At 41.8% G+C, this 18791-nt stretch overlaps 1 protein-coding gene across 2 annotated transcripts in view; it reads left to right on the top strand.

Moving 5' to 3' along the window:
• Positions 1–18791, top strand: part of LOC132832299 (glutamate decarboxylase 1-like) — a 57025-nt gene that overhangs the window by 11800 nt on the left and 26434 nt on the right. For both annotated transcript variants that reach the window (XM_060850183.1, XM_060850182.1), the window contains exons 4-8: positions 1645–1735; positions 3829–3941; positions 8507–8622; positions 9963–10042; positions 11675–11729. In XM_060850183.1, the coding sequence (XP_060706166.1) occupies positions 1645–1735; positions 3829–3941; positions 8507–8622; positions 9963–10042; positions 11675–11729 (455 nt within the window). The remainder of the gene's footprint in view (positions 1–1644; positions 1736–3828; positions 3942–8506; positions 8623–9962; positions 10043–11674; positions 11730–18791) is intronic.

Genomic DNA, 18791 nt, shown 5'->3' with positions numbered 1-18791 from the left:
ACAGGCCCTTCGGCCCAACAAGTCCACACCGACCCACCGAAGCGCAACCCACCCATACCCCTACATTTACCCCTTACCTAACACTACGGGCAATTTAGCATGGCCAATTCACCTGACCCGCACATCTTTGGACTGTGGGAGGAAACCGGAGCACCCGGAGGAAACCCACGCAGACACGGGGAGAACGTGCAAACTCCACACAGTCAGTCGCCTGAGTCGGGAATTGAACCCGGGTCTCAGGCGCTGTGAGGCAGCAGTGCTAACCACTGTGCCACCGTGCCGCCCACATTTGAATGTAGATTTCTCCAGCTTCCTCATTTCCCCTTCCCCCAAATTATCTCAGTCCCAACCTTCGGATTCAGCACGGCCCTCTTCTTCTTGCAATCTTCTTCCTGACCTCTCCGCCCCCACCCCCTCTCCGGCCTATCACCCTCACCCTCACCTCCTTCCACCTATCGTATTCTTAGCGCCCCTCCCCCAGATTCTCTCCCCCCTACTTTTATCTCAGCCCGCCCGGCACACCAGCCTCATTCCTGACAAAGGGCTTATGCCTGAAATGTCGGATGCTGCCTAGCCTGCTGTGTTTTTCCAGCACCACATTTTTCAACTCAGTTGCATGAATATTCAAGGAAGAGGTCATCAAGGTCTCAAGACTGGGAATTGAAAAAAACTTAAGACAGATCTAGATAGAGATATAGCAAACATAGGTGTGGTAGAGAAAGGAATTTTCTCTTGTGTTTGAACATTGTAAAGTGATGGTGTTAGAATTACATTTTTAGTAATGTTTCAAAATCTTTCAAAGTTTTTGTAAATACCTTGGTTTATTATAGTTGACCTTCATTTCTTTTGCATAATAAATGTCTGTTTAGAATAAAAATTAGACCTACAGCATTATTTCCTTGCATTTCAGTGAAATCTTAGCCTCATGGTGGCTCAGTGGTTAGCACTGTTACCTCACAGCACCAGGGACCCGGCTCCAATTCCAGCCTTGGGTGACTGCCTGTGTGAAGTTTACACATTCTCCAGTGTCTGCAGGGGTTTCCTAAGGGTGCTTCAGTTTCCTCCCACAATCCAAGGACGTGCAGGTTAGGTGAACTGGCCATGCTAAATTACCCCAAAGTGTTCAGGGATGTGTAGGTTAGGTGCATGAGTCAGGGGTAAATGTAGGGGCATGGGTATGGGTGGGTTACTCTTCGGAGGGTTGGTGTGGACATGTTGGGCTGAAGGGCCTGCTTTCACACAGTAGGGATTCTAATTCTCATTAAATGCAAAAAAATTATCTAGCAAGTCAAGTTTCCGTCTGGGACCATCTGAGGTCATCATACAATTTCAGCTGTCTTTACAACAGCACAGCTAGCTGTAGCATTCCTGGTGTGGAGTCTACCTCTAGCATCCTCACTCACCTTCTCAATTGCCTGAAATCATTGAGTTCCTCTCTTCTGTAACTCACATACAGTCCTATTGAAAACCGTGCAACTCTTTGTCAACCCATTGGGCCAAACTTGATGTAGCCACTCGGCAACTCGTGGGACTGAGTGTACTCTCTGTGCCGCAACTCACAGGCGGCAGGTTTCTGCAGTACAATTGGATACATCAGGAAAGAGATTTCATCACGAGTCATGTCTACATACTTTCCCTGTGCAGGCCACCCTCGCTTTTTCAATCAGCTCTCAAGTGGACTGGACGTGGTCGGGTTGGTGGGTGAATGGCTGACATCTACAGCGAACACAAACATGTAAGCAAAATCAGGAGTGGAAATTATTGTATTTGTGATGACAAATTACACTGAAAATATTCAACACGTCCGGCACCATATGCAATGAGAAAGACAAACTTAATTTTGCGTGACTGGAGATGTTAATCTTTTTCCAAATTCCACAGATGCTGCCAAACTAGTTTCATCAGCTCTTTCTGTTGCTTTTGTTTTGCAAATCAGATTTTCAGCACCCACAGTGATTCTTTTTTTAACATCGTATTGTTATGTGGCTTTGCAAATAGGAATAACATTGAAAACATTCATAACTGTTGCAGCCATAAGTCTCTTACTTAACTTCATTCTTTGTCTCACTGTCTTTCTCAACATTAGCGAATCCTCTTGCAAGAATGCCTACCTTGAAGAAGTTCTCCTCCTCTCTCTACTCTTGGCTACCTTCTCCTCAGCCCCATTCCCCCTCCCATTTATCGCTCCACCCCAGAGGATCCCTTCTTCCTTCCATTCCTGATGAAGGACTTTTGCCCAAAACATTGATTTTCCTGTTCCTTGGATGCTGCCTGACCTGCTGTGCTTTTCCAGCACCACTCTAATCTAGACTTTGATCTCCAGCATCTGTATTCCTCACTTTTGCATAAGTGAAAGTTGCACATCTCCTCAATGGGATCTTTATTTTATCCACTTTTTTTAACATATTTTTATTTTTTGCACATTTCTTTTTCTCAGAACGGCCATAAACTCTTTAAAAAATGTGTCCAAAATGTCCATGTTGACTCTATTTCTTTGGTGGCCTTTTTCCACCTTCTTTCAATCTTCTGGATAAGGTCTTTGTTTATTTTATTCTTTCACATGATGTGGGCACTGCTGGCAAGGTCAGCATTTATGACCCATCCAAACAATGCCTGGGGAAGATGATGGTGAGTTACCTTCTTGAACTACTGCTGTCCATTTCTCTTAAGCCGACCCACAGTCCAGTTTGGGAAGGAGTTCCAGAATTTTGACCCAGCGAAAGTGAAGCCGCGATGATATGGTTCTCAGTTCAGTTGGTGTGTGGCTTTGTAAATGGAGGAAGTATCCTCCCTACCCTTATCTGCATTCCGTAAAGACCATTCCCTCTATGACTCTCTCTTTAGGTCCACGCCCTCACCAACCCACCTTTCACACCCGGCACCTTCCCCTGCCACAGAAAGCGGTGTAAAACCTGCACCCACCTACCCCCCTCACCTCCATTCAAGGTCCTAATTTCACATCCAGCAAAGATTTTCCTGCACATCCAAACACCTCATCTACTGTGACTGTTGCTCTCAATGTGGTCTCCTCTGCACTGGAGAGACAGGGCACCAATTCACGGAGCATTTCCGAGAATATCTCTGGAACACGTGCATCGAACAAACAAAATCACAGCTCCGTGGCCGACCACTTCAACTCCCCCCCTCCACTCTGCCAAGGACATGCAAGTCCTGAGCCTCCTCCACCACCAAATCCTAGTCACCTGATGCCTGGAGGAAGAACATCTCATCTTCTGCCTTGGGACCCTTCAACCGCACAGCATCAATGTCAACTTCACCAGTTTCCAAATCTCCCCTCATCCCACCTCATCCCAGATTCAAAGGTCCAACTTGGCACCACCCTCTTGACCTGTCCATCTTCCTACCTAGCTATCTGCTCCACCTTCCCTCCGACGTATCACTTTTTCCCCCCACCTGCATCCACCTACCACCCTCCAGTTACATTCACCCCAGCCCCAGCCCCACCCTCACCCTCCAATTTATCTCTCAGAGACAGTAAAAGTCCAGCTAGGATGAAATCATCTAGACTCAAAATATTAGTTTACTCTGTCTCCAAGGATGCTGCCTGACCCGTTGTGATTTTTAGCATTTTTTTTGTTTTCAGCTGAGGCTCCAAAACCTGCAGTAATTTTCTCATGCATTCTCTCAAATTATCAGACCTCTACAAGAGGTGTATTTTGAGAATTTTGTTCTTGAATATCCTTGAAACACGGTTCTATCAGAATAGCTTTACCTGTTAAATATCCTGCTGATTAACTGCATTGAGTTTATCAATATTTCAGTGCCTCATAGTCTCCACGGTGTTTTTTTTTTCTGACTTTGATACAGGTTCACGTTTGAAATTGCTCCAGTGTTCACCATCATGGAAGAGGTCCTTTTGAAGAAAATGTCTACAGTGCTTAGATGGTCCCATGATGAAAGTGACGGGATTTTCTTAGCCGGTAAATTTGCCAGAAGGCTTACAATTATAGCAGTCAGTTAGCTCGATGGTCTGAAGTGTGTTGCAGAGTGATGTTAACAGCAGGGTCTCATCCCCATTCCGACTGAGTTCATGAGGGTTTTGCATTATATAGCTACGTTCGATAAGGAGTAGTTGTCGGAACAAAAAACTCTAATAAATGTAGCAAGACATCGACGATCCTTCAAGGACTCTGGTGATTTCCTCAGGGACTCTGATGATTTACTGTAACTACAATTATTCTAGGGTATTTTCCCCAGTAGGATGTCACAATCCAAATGTATTTACCCACCACCTGCATTGATGTGCAGTCTGACAAGAATGACTGTGACTACTTGAACTCCTTGACCTGTCTTCCAGGAGTTCATAAGGCAATTGAAGAGTGAATTAAAGTATCAGTTTGGCAATTTAGAGTAAATCCCTTTGTCTGGTGGGCAAGCATGTTCACTTAAAACAATTACTTTCATCAGAAATATTTATGGTAAATTGCCTTCTCAACACGGCACAGAGGGGAGGTGGTGACTGGGCTAGTAACCCTCAGGTTGAGGATTGGTTTAGCTTGGATGGTTGGTGTTGCAAAGTGCTGTGATGCCAACAGCATGTGCTCAATTCCCATCACAGGCTGAAGTTAGCATTGAAAGGCTCTCCTTCTCAATCTCTCAGGTTAAATCACCACCTATTCTCTCTCTCTGTGTAATACAAGAGCAGCCCCATGTTCTGGTAAGACTATGCTGATAGTAACAACAGTCCCCAGGATATTGCTGGGGAATCAGGGTCAGTATCCCAATGTGGTAGCTGGTAGAGTTTGAATTTGTTTTTTAAAAATCTGGAATTAAGGTAAAGTGACTAATCTAACGGCAACTTATGAAGCAATTGTCACAAAAAACAATCTGATTCACTGATGTCCTTTAGGGAAGAAAGCTGCCATCCTTAACTGGTCTGGCTGACATGTGACTCCAGACCCACAGCAATGGGGTTGACTCTAATTTGCCTTCTGGGTAATTACAGTCATAGAAATGTACAGCACGGAAACAGATCCTTCCGTCCAACTCATTCATGCTGACCAGATATCCTTAATTAATCTAGTCCCATTTGGCCCATTTCCTTCCAAACCCTTCTCTTCATATACCCATCCAGATGCCTTTTAAATGTTGTAATTGTACCAGCCTCCACCACTTCCTCTGGCAGCTTATTCTATACACGTGCCACCCACTTTGTGAAAAATTCACCCCTTAGGTCCCTTTGAAATCTTTCTCCTCTCACCTTAAAGCTGTGTACTCTAGTTTTGGATTCCCTACCCTAGGGAAAAAAGCCTTGTCTATTTACCCTATCCATACCCCTCATGATTTTATAAACCTCTATAAGGTCACTCCTCATCTCCGACGCTCCAGGGAATATAGCCCTAGTTTATTCAGCCTCTCTCTACAGCTCTAAAGCACTAACCCTGGCAACATCCTTGTAAATCTTTTCTGAACACTTTTAAGTTTCAATATATTTTTCTGATAGGAAGGAAACCATAAAATTATACACAATATTCCAAAAGTGGCCTAACCAATGCTCTTTAAAACCAGAACATGACCTCCCAACTCCTGTATTCAACACTCTCACCAATAAAGGCAAACATACCAAACATCTTCTTCACTATCCTATCTATCTGTGACTCCACTTTCAAGGAGCTATGAACCTGCACTCCAAGGTCTCTTTGTTCAGCAACACTTCCCAGGAACTTACCATTAAGTACATAAGTGCAGCTCTGATTTGCTTTTCCAAAATGCAGCACCTCGCATTTATCTAAATGAAACTCCATCTGCCACTCCTCAGCCCATTGACCCATCTGATCAAGATGCCATTGTACTCTGAGGTAACCTTCTTCGCTGTCCACTACACCTCCAATTTTGGTGTTATCTGCAAACTTACTAACCATACCTCATGTGTTCATATCCAAATCATTTATATAAATGATGAAAAGCAGTGGACCCAGCACTAATCCTTATCACACACACCTGGTCACAGGCCTCCACTCTGAAAAACAACCCTCCACAACTACCCTGTCTCTTCTACCTTTGAGCCAGTTCTGTATTAAATAGCTAGTTCTCCCTCTCTTCTGTGCAATCTAATCTTACTAACTATGAGGAACCTTGTGAAATGCCTTACTGAAGTCCATATAGACCATGTCCACCATTCTGCCCTCACCAATCCTCTTTGTTACTTCTTCAAAAATCTCAATCAAGTTAGGGAGACATAATTTCCCAAGCACAAAGCCATGTTGATTATTTATAATCAGTCCTTGCCTTTTCAAATACATGTGAAGCTTATCGGTCAGAATTCCCTCCAACAACTTGCCCCACACCTATGCAATAACGGAAGAGCAGTAAATGCTGGGCCAGCCAGCAAAGCCAACATCAGTGAACAATTTCAAGACAAAACCTCAAATGATCTTTCTCCGACCATAACAAATTCAGGACTACACTGTGTCTTTTCTTGAGCATAATATGAGCAACTTCCTTACCAATTTTACTCCTAACTTCTTACAGCAGTTAATTTCCACTCTCCACATACGCACGAGTATACACTGTAATGGGATTGTGCTTCTTCTGCATTCCAGACCAGGTTTCCATGCAACTATTTTCCTTCTGTTTCTCCAGAATATTCTGAAATGAGACAGAGCAAAAGTGAGGACTGCAGATGCTGGAAACCAGAGTTTAGATCAGAATGGTGCTGGAAAAGCACAGCAGGTCAGGCAGCATCAGAGGAGCAGGCAAAAGCTCTTCATTCCTGATTTCTGTTCACAAACTATAACAAGAATGGAGAGCGTGCTGGATAAATCACTCAACTCTGAGTCAGACAGTTTCCAGTTCAAGTCTCAGTCTGGAATCTGATCAGGCAACTCAAGGTTGGACCTTCACTGCAGTGCTGAGGCAATGCTACTAGGTTCAGGGGTGTTGTCTTTCAAAGGAAGCATTAAAACAAGGCTCTGTTTGGTCAATATGAAAGGTCCCACCTTGAAGAAAAGATTACTCTACTCTCTCAGTCAACATACAAAAGCAGCTAGACTGTGCATGATAACATGGCTATTTGTAGGTGATGACTATACACAAACTTGCTGTTGTATTCCCTACATTACAAAACAGCTACAATTCCAAAGGACATCATTGGCAGTAAAGTGCTTTGGAATATCCTATAGATTTGAAAGACAGTCTTTCAATACAACCCTTTCTCTTTACTTCACAGAAACTGGCAAACAGAATAAATTTTCAGTCTTTCAGAATAAAATTGCAATATTGAAGGGAATTCTCCACAGAAAACTGAAATGGCAGCATGAACACTTCAAATAGGAGCAAGAGGAAACCATGCAATGGTAGATGTGGAGAGATTGTTTCTCCCTGTGGGAGAATCTAAAAATCAGATGGCATAATCTCACAATAAGGGGTTGCACATTTATCATAAAGTTTTGGGATGGCACAGTGGCTCGGTGGTTAGCACTGCTACCTTACAGCACCAGGGACCTGGGTTTGATTCGAGACATCGTGACTCTGTGCAAGGAGTTTGCACATTCTCCCTGGGTCTGTGTCGATTTTGTCCCTCAGTCCAAAGAGAGGTGGATTGGCCATGCCATAATGTGCAAGTGAGGTTAGCCATGGGAAATGCAGAGTTATAGGGATGGGTTTTTGGAGGGGCTGGATGGCCTGCTTTTACACCTTAATTATTCTATGAGAAAGAATTTCTTTTTTCAGATGGTTGTCAATCTGTGGAATTCTTTTCTGCAGGGGGCTATTGAGGCTTGGCAGTATAGGATAAAATTAAAAATCATACAACACCAGGTTATAGTCCAACAGGTTTATTTGGAAGCACTAGCTTTTGGAGCGGTGCTCCTTCATCAGGTGTTTATGGAGTCTAAGATTGTAAGACACAGAATTTATACTTCACAACCACCTGATGAAGGAGCAGCGCTCCAAAAGCTAGTGCTTCCAAATAAACCTGTTGGACTATAACCAGGTGTTAGATGATTTTTAACTTTGTTCACCCCAGTCTAACATCGGCATCTCCAAATCATAGTATAGGATATTCAAGGCTGAGACAGACAGATTTTTAATCGGGAAGGGAATCAAAGGCTATAGTAAAGGCAGGAATGTAGAATTGCAGAGAATTAGATCAGCCATGATCCTGTGGAATGGCTCATCAGTCTCAATAGGCCAAATGGCCTACTTTTGTTCCTATGTCTTATGGTCTTATTCCAGCTCCTCTTCCATTGGATAATAAGATTGTAGATCATTTATCTGAGGCTCACTTCCCCCTTCTATCTCTTGGATCCATGATCTCCAAAAACCTCTGTTGATCTCAGTCTTGAATACAAACAGTGAAACCTCCATTGTCTTCTCCAGTAGAGAAAGTACCTTTAATCATCAGAACTTTGCAAAAAGGTCATAATCTATTGCCTTATTGCTACCATGAAACCTGTGTGATCCAGAGAAGGGCTATAGAATTAGAATAGTGGCATCAAAACTGAAGCTGACTGATTGTAAACATGTCTTAGTTTCTGTTTTACAGGTGGGGCCATGTCAAACCTGTACAGCATCTTGGCTGCTCGTTACAAGCGATTTCCTGAAGTGAAGACTCAAGGAGTAGCCAATTTTCCCAGGATGGTCTTATTTACTTCAGAGCTTGTGAGTACTTTTCAGTTTAGAATGCAATGTTGAACTAGGGCTTATCTAAAAAGGGACTCTTGTTCATTCAGTAATCAAATGATAACACCGAGCCCACAATGTACATTGGTCTGTCTTCATTTGAATACCATCACTTTTTCATTAATTCTTGTGCTGTGAGCATTGATGACAAGGCTAGCCTATATTGCCCATCACTAGTTGCTGTCGGGTAGTTGGTGAATCATCTACAAGTGAGAAGTATATTCGACCATTTAAGAAAATAGAGTCAAGAGTGTGATGCTGGAAAAGCACAGCAGGTCAGGCAGCATCTGAGGCGGAGGAAAATTGACTTTGTGGGCATTCTGCTCCTCAGATGCTGCCTGACCTGCTGTACCTTTCCAACACCACACTCTTGGCTTTAATCTCCAGCATCTGCAGTCCTCACTTTCACCCATTCAAGAAAGTAGTTAAGTGATAAACACATTCACGTGTTCAGAATTACATATTGACCATATGATTTGGAGCAACAATCAATGACTTTCTAGTGCAATAACATAACCACTACACTCCCATTCCTGCTTCACTCACATACCATGGGTAGTGAGAATATGACCATTTCCAACAGATAAAACCAGGCAAAGATCTTGGTGACTTAATTTCTGGAAGTCACTAGTGGTTTTTACATCTCCACTGATCAGGAGGCTCACACACACACACACACTGCTTGTACATTGGTGTGCGTTCTTGTTGCCTGCTCCTTACTGAGAGGGTGCTTCCAATTTCTGCGGGAAAATGCATCTCATCCCCTTCAGGGTTCTAAAGATTTTTTGACAATTGCTGAGCAGCAGAAGTTTTATCATCAAACTAACATCGAAGGCTATGATTAGCAATTGGGAATCGTCAACAAGAAAGAGTTTCATCCCTTAAATAAACATTGCATTCATTATGATTTCCACACAAATTCCAACATTATAAATTTCCATTACCTAGGAGATCCACGTTACATATATTCAGGTTGGATTCCCAAACTCAACAGATGGAAACACTCCATTGTGCATCTTCATCCAATCTAAATCAGCCCAGAATCTACAGATGTTGCCATTTTAAGTAAATGCAAACTATTGGACTATTGTGCAACAAATCCTTCAAGAGTTGTTGTACGGGAATTTATTTTTTCTTTGAGCCTTCCTTGCACAGGTCAGGAGAAGATTGTGCTGATTGAAGAAGATATTTTGACTGAAATGGGAAGTTTCACTGAAAATAGGTGAAAATCGTCAGTGAACGTGTTACAAGCTGAGCTTAGCATTGTCTTGGATGTTGGTTTTTGAGATTCAATAAAGACTCTTTCTGATTTTCCTTAGGGTCATTACTCAATCATGAAAGGAGCTATGGTACTTGGGATTGGTACAGATAATGTGATTCCAGTAAAATGCAACAGCAGGTAATAACCATTAATAAATTAATAATGCTCAATTTGTTTCCAGTTATAAAGTAATCAATAATTAGTCTACTTTTTATTTTAATCATTGAAGAGTTGGAGGAGGTGCCATCAATTTCTAACATAAAACTAACATGCTGCAGTTGTAAGTTCACAATGATTCTACTGAATTGATATAGTACAGACTTTCTGAAAGCACTTTAAAATTGTATTGAGTTTGTATTTATAAAGTTTGTATTTATATATTTCATGGAATAAATGTTACAATTTTTGAACAGACCAATAACCTTAAAAAAGATTTGAACATCCTGTTGGTAGCTGAAAGGATGACAAACATGGTTTTACAATTTAAGAGAAAACTCAAAGAACTGCAGATGCTGTAAATCAGAAACAAAAACAGAAACTGCTGGAAAAGCTCAGCAAGTCTGGCAGCATCTGTGCAGAGAAATCAGAGTTAATGTTTCAGATCCCTTCTGAGGTAGGATCACCAGACCTGCCAAGCTTTTCCAGCAACTTCTGTATTTGTTAATAAACTAAGACTTCTACTGTAATAAAACAACTAAAGGAACTATTGACTAGACAATACCTTTGTTAGTAACTTATAATGAAAGTCACAGAACAGAGCTTCTCATTTTTTCTTTTAGTACATCCTAAGACACACTTCACAGATATACGTTAAGAAAGACTGAAAGTTAACACTGCTGCATCTTGAAACACTCCATCTCTTCCTTCCCCTCCATTACAGTTTGCTGCTCTTTAAAAGCTGAAAGGCCATTGATGGGCACAGTTGTTGTCTTCTGATCACCAGTCCACCAAACCATACGAAATCAGAATTGGAGCAGGCCATTCAGCCCCTTGTGTCTGCTCTGCCATTCAATAGGATCATAACTAATCCAGCAATCCTCACATCCACTTTCCTGCCCTTTCCCAATAACCTTAATTCCCTTGAAGTGGTCTCACCAGCCCCTTGTATAGTTACAGTAAGACTTTCCTACACTTACACTCCAAACCCCTTGAAACAAAGGCCAACATTCCATTCGCCTTCCTGATTATCTGCTGTACCCTGTGTGCTAGCTTTCTAAGTTTCATGCACAAATATCCCTAATTCCCTTTGTGCTGCAACTTTCTGCAGTTTCTCTCCATTTAAATAACACGATGCTCTTTTGTTCTCCCTTCCAAAATGAATGACTTGCCATTTTCCCACATTATACTCCATTTTCCAATGTTTTGCCCACTTATTTAACGTATCTACACCTCTCTGTAACCTGTTTGTATCCCTCTCACTTTCCAAACATCTTTGAATAAAGTGTGTACTCTCATTATCTATGATTCATAACCCTTCAGTTTGTTTTATTTTGTCATTGTCATCTCCAGAGGCTTATATATAAGAATGTGTCACTTTTTTTGTCTTAACAATATTCTTTTGTTGTCCCTTGGGGATTTTACTACATTAACTGTGATTTTAAATACATATAAATAAGTTGGTGTTACCCTTCAGATAAGCTCAGTATAATATTGAAGATTTGAGTGCTCCAACACACAGGGGATATTTTAATAATTAAATTGCATGGTGTAAATAAGAACAAAAATAGGTTTCTCAATTAAATATTTATGTTTGTCTAATCATGCTCACAGAGGGAAGATCATTTCAGCTGAATTGGAAGCAAGTATCATTGAAGCTAAGCAAAAGGTTTGTGACTGTTACAAATCTGAGGGAATATCCATTTTCCTTTTCCGGACTAATTGAAGTATGAAAAACTGAATTTCGAATTAAGGTCATCTTTCAGTTCAGCTCATGCAAATACAGGTACCATGTATTTGCGTTTTGTCACTGAAGAAGTAATTGGCCCTTTATTTAATATTAATGAACCAAGTGAAAATAGTGGGTGTGTTTAATTTAGCTGCAAATGACTTTGTTGAATACAATTTAGAATGTGGAGTAAAAAGCGATGTATCTTTTACACTTTTCAATTAGGTTCCCTGTTAACCAAGCTGGGGAGTGTACATTACTTTATGAATCAAATTAAGATACAGAAATTGGCAACTGAAGCACAAGATGCGGTGTTCCGCAAGGATCTGTTTTGAGACCATTGATGTTTGTCATTTTTATAAATGACCTGGAGGAGGGGCTAGAAGGTTGGGTGAGCAAGTTTACGGATGATATGAAAGTCGGTGGAGTTGTTAACAGTGGGGAAGGATGTGGCAGATTACAGCGGGATGTAGATAAACTGCAGAGCTGGGCAGAAAGGTGGCAAATGGAGTTCAATGTAGCTAAGTGTGAAGTGATTCACTTTGGTAAGAGTAACAAGAAGATGGAGTACTGGGCTAATGGTCGGATACTTGGTAGTGTGGATGAGCAGAGGGTGTCCATGTACACAGATCTCTGAAAGTTGCCACCCAGGTAAATAGTGCTGTGAAGAAGGCATGTGGCGTACTGGCTTTTATTGGTAGAGGAATTGAGTTCCGGAGTCCTGAGGTCATGTTGCAGTTGTATAAGACTCTAGTGCGGCCGCATCTGGAGTATTGTGTGCACTTTTTTGGTCACCATACTATAGGAAGGATGTGGAGCACTGGAATGGGTGCAGAGGAGGTTTACCAGGATGTTGCCTAGTATGGTAGGAAGATCGTATGAGGAAAGGCTGAGGCACTTGGGGCTGTTTTCATTGGAGAAAAAAAGGTTTGGGGTGACATGATAGAGGTGTACAAGATGATTAGGGGTTTAGATAGGGTTGACCATGAGAACCTTTTTCCACGTATGGAGTCAGCTATTATGAGGGGGCATAGCTTTAAATTAAGGGGTGGTAGGTATAGGACAGATGTTAGGGGTAGATTCTTTACTCAGCGAGTCATGAGTTCATGGAATGCCCTGCCAGTAGCAGTAGTGGACTCTCCCTCTTTATGGGCATTTAAACGGGCATTGGATAGGTATATGGAGGATAGTGGGCTAGTGTAGGTTAGGTGGGCTTGGATCGGCGCAACATCGAGGGCCAAAGGGCTTGTACTGCGCTGTATTTTTCTATGTTCTATAAAAGAAATTGTGCTTCCCAGTTTAGGATTCCTCGGGAAACAATACAGACTCCATTCCTTTATTACACAAAACCTAACAGACAAAATGCAAACATCATGATTTTGATGTGAACAGCATGGGAGGAAATGGAATGGTATGTGAAGAAAGTTGATTCGTTGGACAGGGGGAGGGTAACTATCTGTTGTTCAGTTTGAAGAAGCGATGGAAATAGAGTTCCTAGGGGTCACTATGAGATTCATTGTTTTGGTCACAATAATTTACACTGGAGAAAACGGGAAGGAAAGTTGCTGTTAACACAGAGCCTCACAGTTTTGATGAAAAGTGGGGAGGACACAGGAAAGTTATCAAAACAGGCAGTAGCAATTTAATGTGAAGTAATGTCTTCTGGGAGGAAAGGTACAGAACAGAATTATATACTTAATGGAAAAAAATTATTGAAGGGAGTGGATGGACCTATCAGTCCAATTACAGAAGTCCCTGAAAGTGCAAGTGCAGCAGATAGAGACAGAAAATGGTAAGTTTAAAGTTTTATTCTTTGAACTGATACAGGTGGGAGAGGAGTGTGAGAAATAAAATGTAATTTATAGCAAAGCTGTATTGAAACTGATTGAAATGCTAGGAGATGTTTGATCAGGCCCCTGACTGTCCACTGTATTTCTAGCCCTTCTGGTCATTTCCCTCACCTTTTCACACACCAATGATTGACCCCCTTCTGTATTCAACTTCCAGCTGAAGTTAAAGGGTTGTGAGTTCAAGTCCCACTCCAGGACTTGAGAACTAAAATCAAGCCTGACTGTCCAGAGCAGTACAGAGGGAGTAAGTACATCAGTGTTAAAGGTGTCACTTTTGTCAGGATCTGAGTGGAAGAACTGGACATCAGATTTTCCAAGTGAAAATCGGACTTTTCTCTCTGGAGAGAAGGAGGAAGAGAGGAGACCTGATCGAGGTGTACAAAATAATGAGAGGAATAGATAGAGTCAATAGCCAGAGACTTTTCCACAGGGCAGGATTGACTGGTATGAGGGGTCATAGGTTGAAGATATTAGGAGGAAGGTATTAAGGAGACGTCAGAGGTAGCTTATTTATGCAGAGAGTTGTGAATGCATGGAATGCATTGTCAGCTGTGGTGGTGGAAGCAGAGTCATTAGGGACATTTAAGCGACTGCTGGACATGCACATGGATAGCAGTAAGTTGAGGGATGTGTAGGTTAAGTTACTATATTTGACATTAGGATTAAATCTTGGCGCAACATCGTGGGCCAAAGGGCCTGTTCTGTGCTGTACTTTTCTATGTTCTATGTTTATGAACCCCAAATAAGAAATTGCAAACAATATTTCACTTTCAGTCTTCTGCTTTATCATGAGTCAGAACGAACACAAATTAAATGTGAGTTGACAGGTAGATGATGTTTCAGATAGAAAGGTAAATTTCAGTTTAGTTTGTTGATATAGCTAAGGTCCATTGTGCAGAACCACAACAGTCACATCTCCCCTGGAAGATAAACGGCACTCCGTGCAATTACAAAAGTATCTAACTTCACCTCTGTATGATAAGATCTCTCATTTTCCAACTCAATTGATTCAACACTTAGGGTGTGTTCACTCATAAAAGAAACAGGAATAAAAGGGCCAAAGATGTAAAATGATTACCAAATTAACAAGGGCAATATTTGAGAGAGAAAGGCTTGTTCACATAGCGAATAGTTAGGTTCTGGAAATGTGATGGAGGCAGATTCAATTGAGGCTTTCAAGAGGGGCATTATTTGGATAGAAATAGAGTGGAGAGATATGGGGAAAAGGCAGAAGATGGCCACTGGGGAATAAAACCGAATTAGGTAATAGAGCTGGTCAAGTGGCCTCTTTCTGCACAGTAACAATTCTGTGATTCTGCGATCTTCCATTCAAGGTCCCTGGAGACACAGAAATGACATAAATTGGCAGAATCTTCTTATTTATGTTCTGGAAAATCGAGATGGCACCAATTTCCTAGAGTAACCTTGATCTAGTCTTTTTAGCAAACTACACTGAATGATCTGGTCAATGCTGGCAAAATGAAGTAGCAGCTGTAAAAATACTCAAATAACAATCCTGTTCTGATTCTGTCTTCGTCTTTCTTTACCATTTGACTGTATTATAAATGTTAACTTCGTTGTCTCTCCCATCTCCTTGGTCTACAGCTTTGCTTTGTGTCTGACCACATGACTCGTGTATATTAGCTTTGTCCCCATATGTACTGCTTCCAGGTCAAGTGTTGCTAGTTCATATGGACCACTTTGTATTCAAAGAAAATTGCAATCGATTCCTTTATAAATGAAAAACATTCTTAAAAGTGCCTTTTAAGCAATCTTAACACCAATAATAGATACCACAAGCATTTGAAAAAACTAAAACTTTCCTTACTGTACTACCTTTCGGTCAAAGGCCATCACAGTTCCCAATCTAAGCCATGAAACTGAGGTACAATCTGTCTTGTCAGGTGGATAAGAAACATTAGATAGCATCTATGTGAAGAGGAGCTGATAAGTTATTGCAAGTGTCTTGGTTAAATAAACATCACAGACATATTACCATCCCAAACATTTCCACTTATCTGGCTGTGGGAACATGCTTTGTCCAAATTGATTGCGACATTGTTTGTATTACGACAATAATTAAACCTCAAAAATACATTGGAAGTAAAATGCTTTGGAACGTTTAATATTTTTGTGTAAATGTTGCCATTGAAATGTAACTCTGTTTTCCAACTAATTGGCCTCCCTGTTGACCAAATCAATATCTTCATTTCCAAACTCAACAACATGAACGCCTACTTCGTGTTCAGGTTTCTCAAGAGCAGCGCTTCCCAGACCCTTTTCTGCTGAGACCATGTTTTGCAGATTTCAAATTGTCAGGAACCTCCTCAGAGTAAAAGCTATGAGAGCCAGGGAGGGGTAAGGCTGTGAGAATATCGAGGTGGTAAGGGGAGCCTGTGAGGATGGGAAGCTGTGAGAGAGGGAGCCTGTTAGAAAGGAAGCCTGTGAGAGAGGGAGCCTGTGAGGGTGGGAGCCTGTGAGGGTGGGAGCCTGTGAGAGAGGGAGCCTGTGAGGGTGGGAGCCTGTGAGGGTGGGAGCCTGTGAGGGTGGGAGCCTGTGAAGGTGGGAGCCTGTGAAGGTGGGAGCCTGTGAAGGAGGGAGCCTGTTAGAATGGGAGCCTGTGAGAGAGGGAACCTGTTATAGAGGGAGCATGACTATATTGATTCAGCTGGAGCACCACTGCATCAGAACTTGCAACCATAAAATTACAGCTTACGATCCTGTCCTGGGGTCCTGACCCCAATGCTGGTGAACCCTGCTGTAGGATGTCTTTGCTCACTTAAACCTGCAAGATGGCCTGTGTCTGACACTTCTTCCAACAATGTTAGCAGGGGCATCACTTGCTCATACATCTCATCGTGCATTTTTTTTTTCCAAATCTCCAAAGATTCCTTCCAAAGAATGCAAGAATTAAATGAAATTCCTGGCAGCCCTTATGCATGGCTTAAGCATGGCGTCTGGAAGAGCAAACACAGACCAGGTGACAGCTTTGTTGATCATGTTCAGCGTATTCACAAGGTCAGAGCTCCTCAAGGCTCATTACTTAACTCACCCTTTTGTTCTCACGCTGATGTTTAAGCCTTAAGGCCATTGAAACCAAACTCAACGAAAGCCTAAGAAAGAGTAGTCTTTCCTTCGCCAGGATATCCTGCATCATTCTGATCTGAGCATACATCTGAAATATTTCGGAGATGGTTAATTCCCCACAATTCTTGTATACATGAGGGGCATGGATAGGGTAAATAGACAAGGTCTTTTCCCTGGGGTGGAGAGTCAAAAACTAGACAATATAGGTTTAAGGTGAGAGGGGAAAGATTTAAAAGGGACTTAAGTTGCAACTTTTTCATGCAGTGGGTGGTGTATGTATGGAGCTGCCAGAGGAAGTGGTGGAGGCTGGTACAATTACATCATTTAAAAGGTATCTGGATGGATCCATGAATGGGAATGGTTTAGAAGGATCTGGGCCAAGTGCTGGCAAATAGGACTAGATTTATCTAGGGTATCTCGGTGAAAGTGAGGACTGCAGATGCTAAAGATTAGAGTCAGGAGTGTGGTCCTGGAAAAGCACAGCAGGTCAGGCAGCATCCGAGGAGCAGGGAAATCGACATTTCGAATTAAAGCTCAGGCTTTTGCCCAAAACGTTGACTCTCCTGCTCCTCGGATGCTGCCAGACCTGCTGTGCTTATCTAGGATACCTGGTCAGCATAGATGAGTTGGACCAAAGGATCTGTTTCTATGATGTACATCTCGATGACTCCAGGATGGATTGGAGGCAAGTCAATATGGACTGTGTCAAAACATCTTTCTGGAGTTTGGGACAGAGTCTGCATTCCTTTGTGATTTGGGTGTGAAGTTTGGTGAAGTTACTGATTTTTCCAGTGTGTTTTATTTAAATTTCATCTTTTGCATTTGTAACTTGTTTAGCAATCACCAACTGGAGTTCACCTCCTTTGATGATCCTCTAACATTCTGGGACATTCACTCTTACTTCTTGCGACAGAGTTTTTGTAATCGATGTAGAACACTGTTCTCACATAAAATTCATCTTCTAAAGACTTGCTTTACAGATTGCTTCTATAGCGACAGCCTAGAAAATAATAATAAAACATTATAATTCATGAATTAAATTACTTCATGGCATCATGATAAAATAGCCTCTGACCTAATCCATTTTTCAAAAAATGCTAAGTGACTCCCCACTTAGAAAATCTACAACACGAGGTCAAAATCTTCAGAGGAGGGATTGGTCATTTAGAATCATGATGAGGAGAACTTCCTTCAGTCAGAGGATTGTACGTTGTTGGAAAAAAGGTCTCTAAACCAGGGAGCTCTCACTGCTCAGTCACTCCGTTTATTCAAAATTGAGATCGATGGATTTTTAGGGGCTAAGGGAACTGCAGATCTGGCAGGAAAATGGAATTGAGGTAGAATTACTTTTACTCATTGGTGCAATATGGGCATCGCTGGCTAGACCTGTGTTTATTGCTATCTCTTATTGCTCAAAGGGCACTTCAGAGTCCATAAGACCATGAGATATAGAAACAGAATTAAGCCATTTGGGTTATCAAGTCTGGTCTGCAGAACAATCATGACTGATATGTTTCTTGCCCTCATTCTCCTGCCTTCTCCTCATACATTTTGATCCGTTTATTAATCAAGAACCTATCTATCTCTGCCTTAAATACACTGAATGTCGTGGCCTCCACAGTCCTGTGCAGCAATGAGTTCCACAGAGTCACCACTCTCTGGCTGAAGAAATTCCTCTTCATCTCAGTTTTAAAGCCAACCACATTATTATGGCCTCGGGTCACTTGTGGGCTAGGTTGGGTAAGGATGCCACTTTCCTTCCCTGAGTACATTAGTGAACCAGATTTTTTTTCTCTCTGACAAATGACAATGATGACACAGTCACCATTAAGTTAGCTTTTTTATCCCAGGCCTTAATGGATTCAAATTTCACAATTTACCATGATGGGATTTGAATCCATGTGCTCAGTAAAATAGCCTGCAGTTCCCAATTGTTGGTTCAGCGACATTACCTCATCCGTCTTTCTTCCCTGTAACTAATGGCAAAGCCCTTGGACGTTGGTTAGATAGATTAATTATATCCTTAAGTAAAATAGCTTCAGTTGTCAACAAATTTTGGTTCCTT

The sequence above is a fragment of the Hemiscyllium ocellatum genome, chromosome 34 (genome assembly GCF_020745735.1).
Source record: "Hemiscyllium ocellatum isolate sHemOce1 chromosome 34, sHemOce1.pat.X.cur, whole genome shotgun sequence".
Taxonomy (NCBI): Eukaryota; Metazoa; Chordata; class Chondrichthyes; order Orectolobiformes; family Hemiscylliidae; genus Hemiscyllium; species Hemiscyllium ocellatum.
Note: the sequence above shows the minus strand (reverse complement) of the source record. Positions and strands in the feature narration are given on the sequence as shown.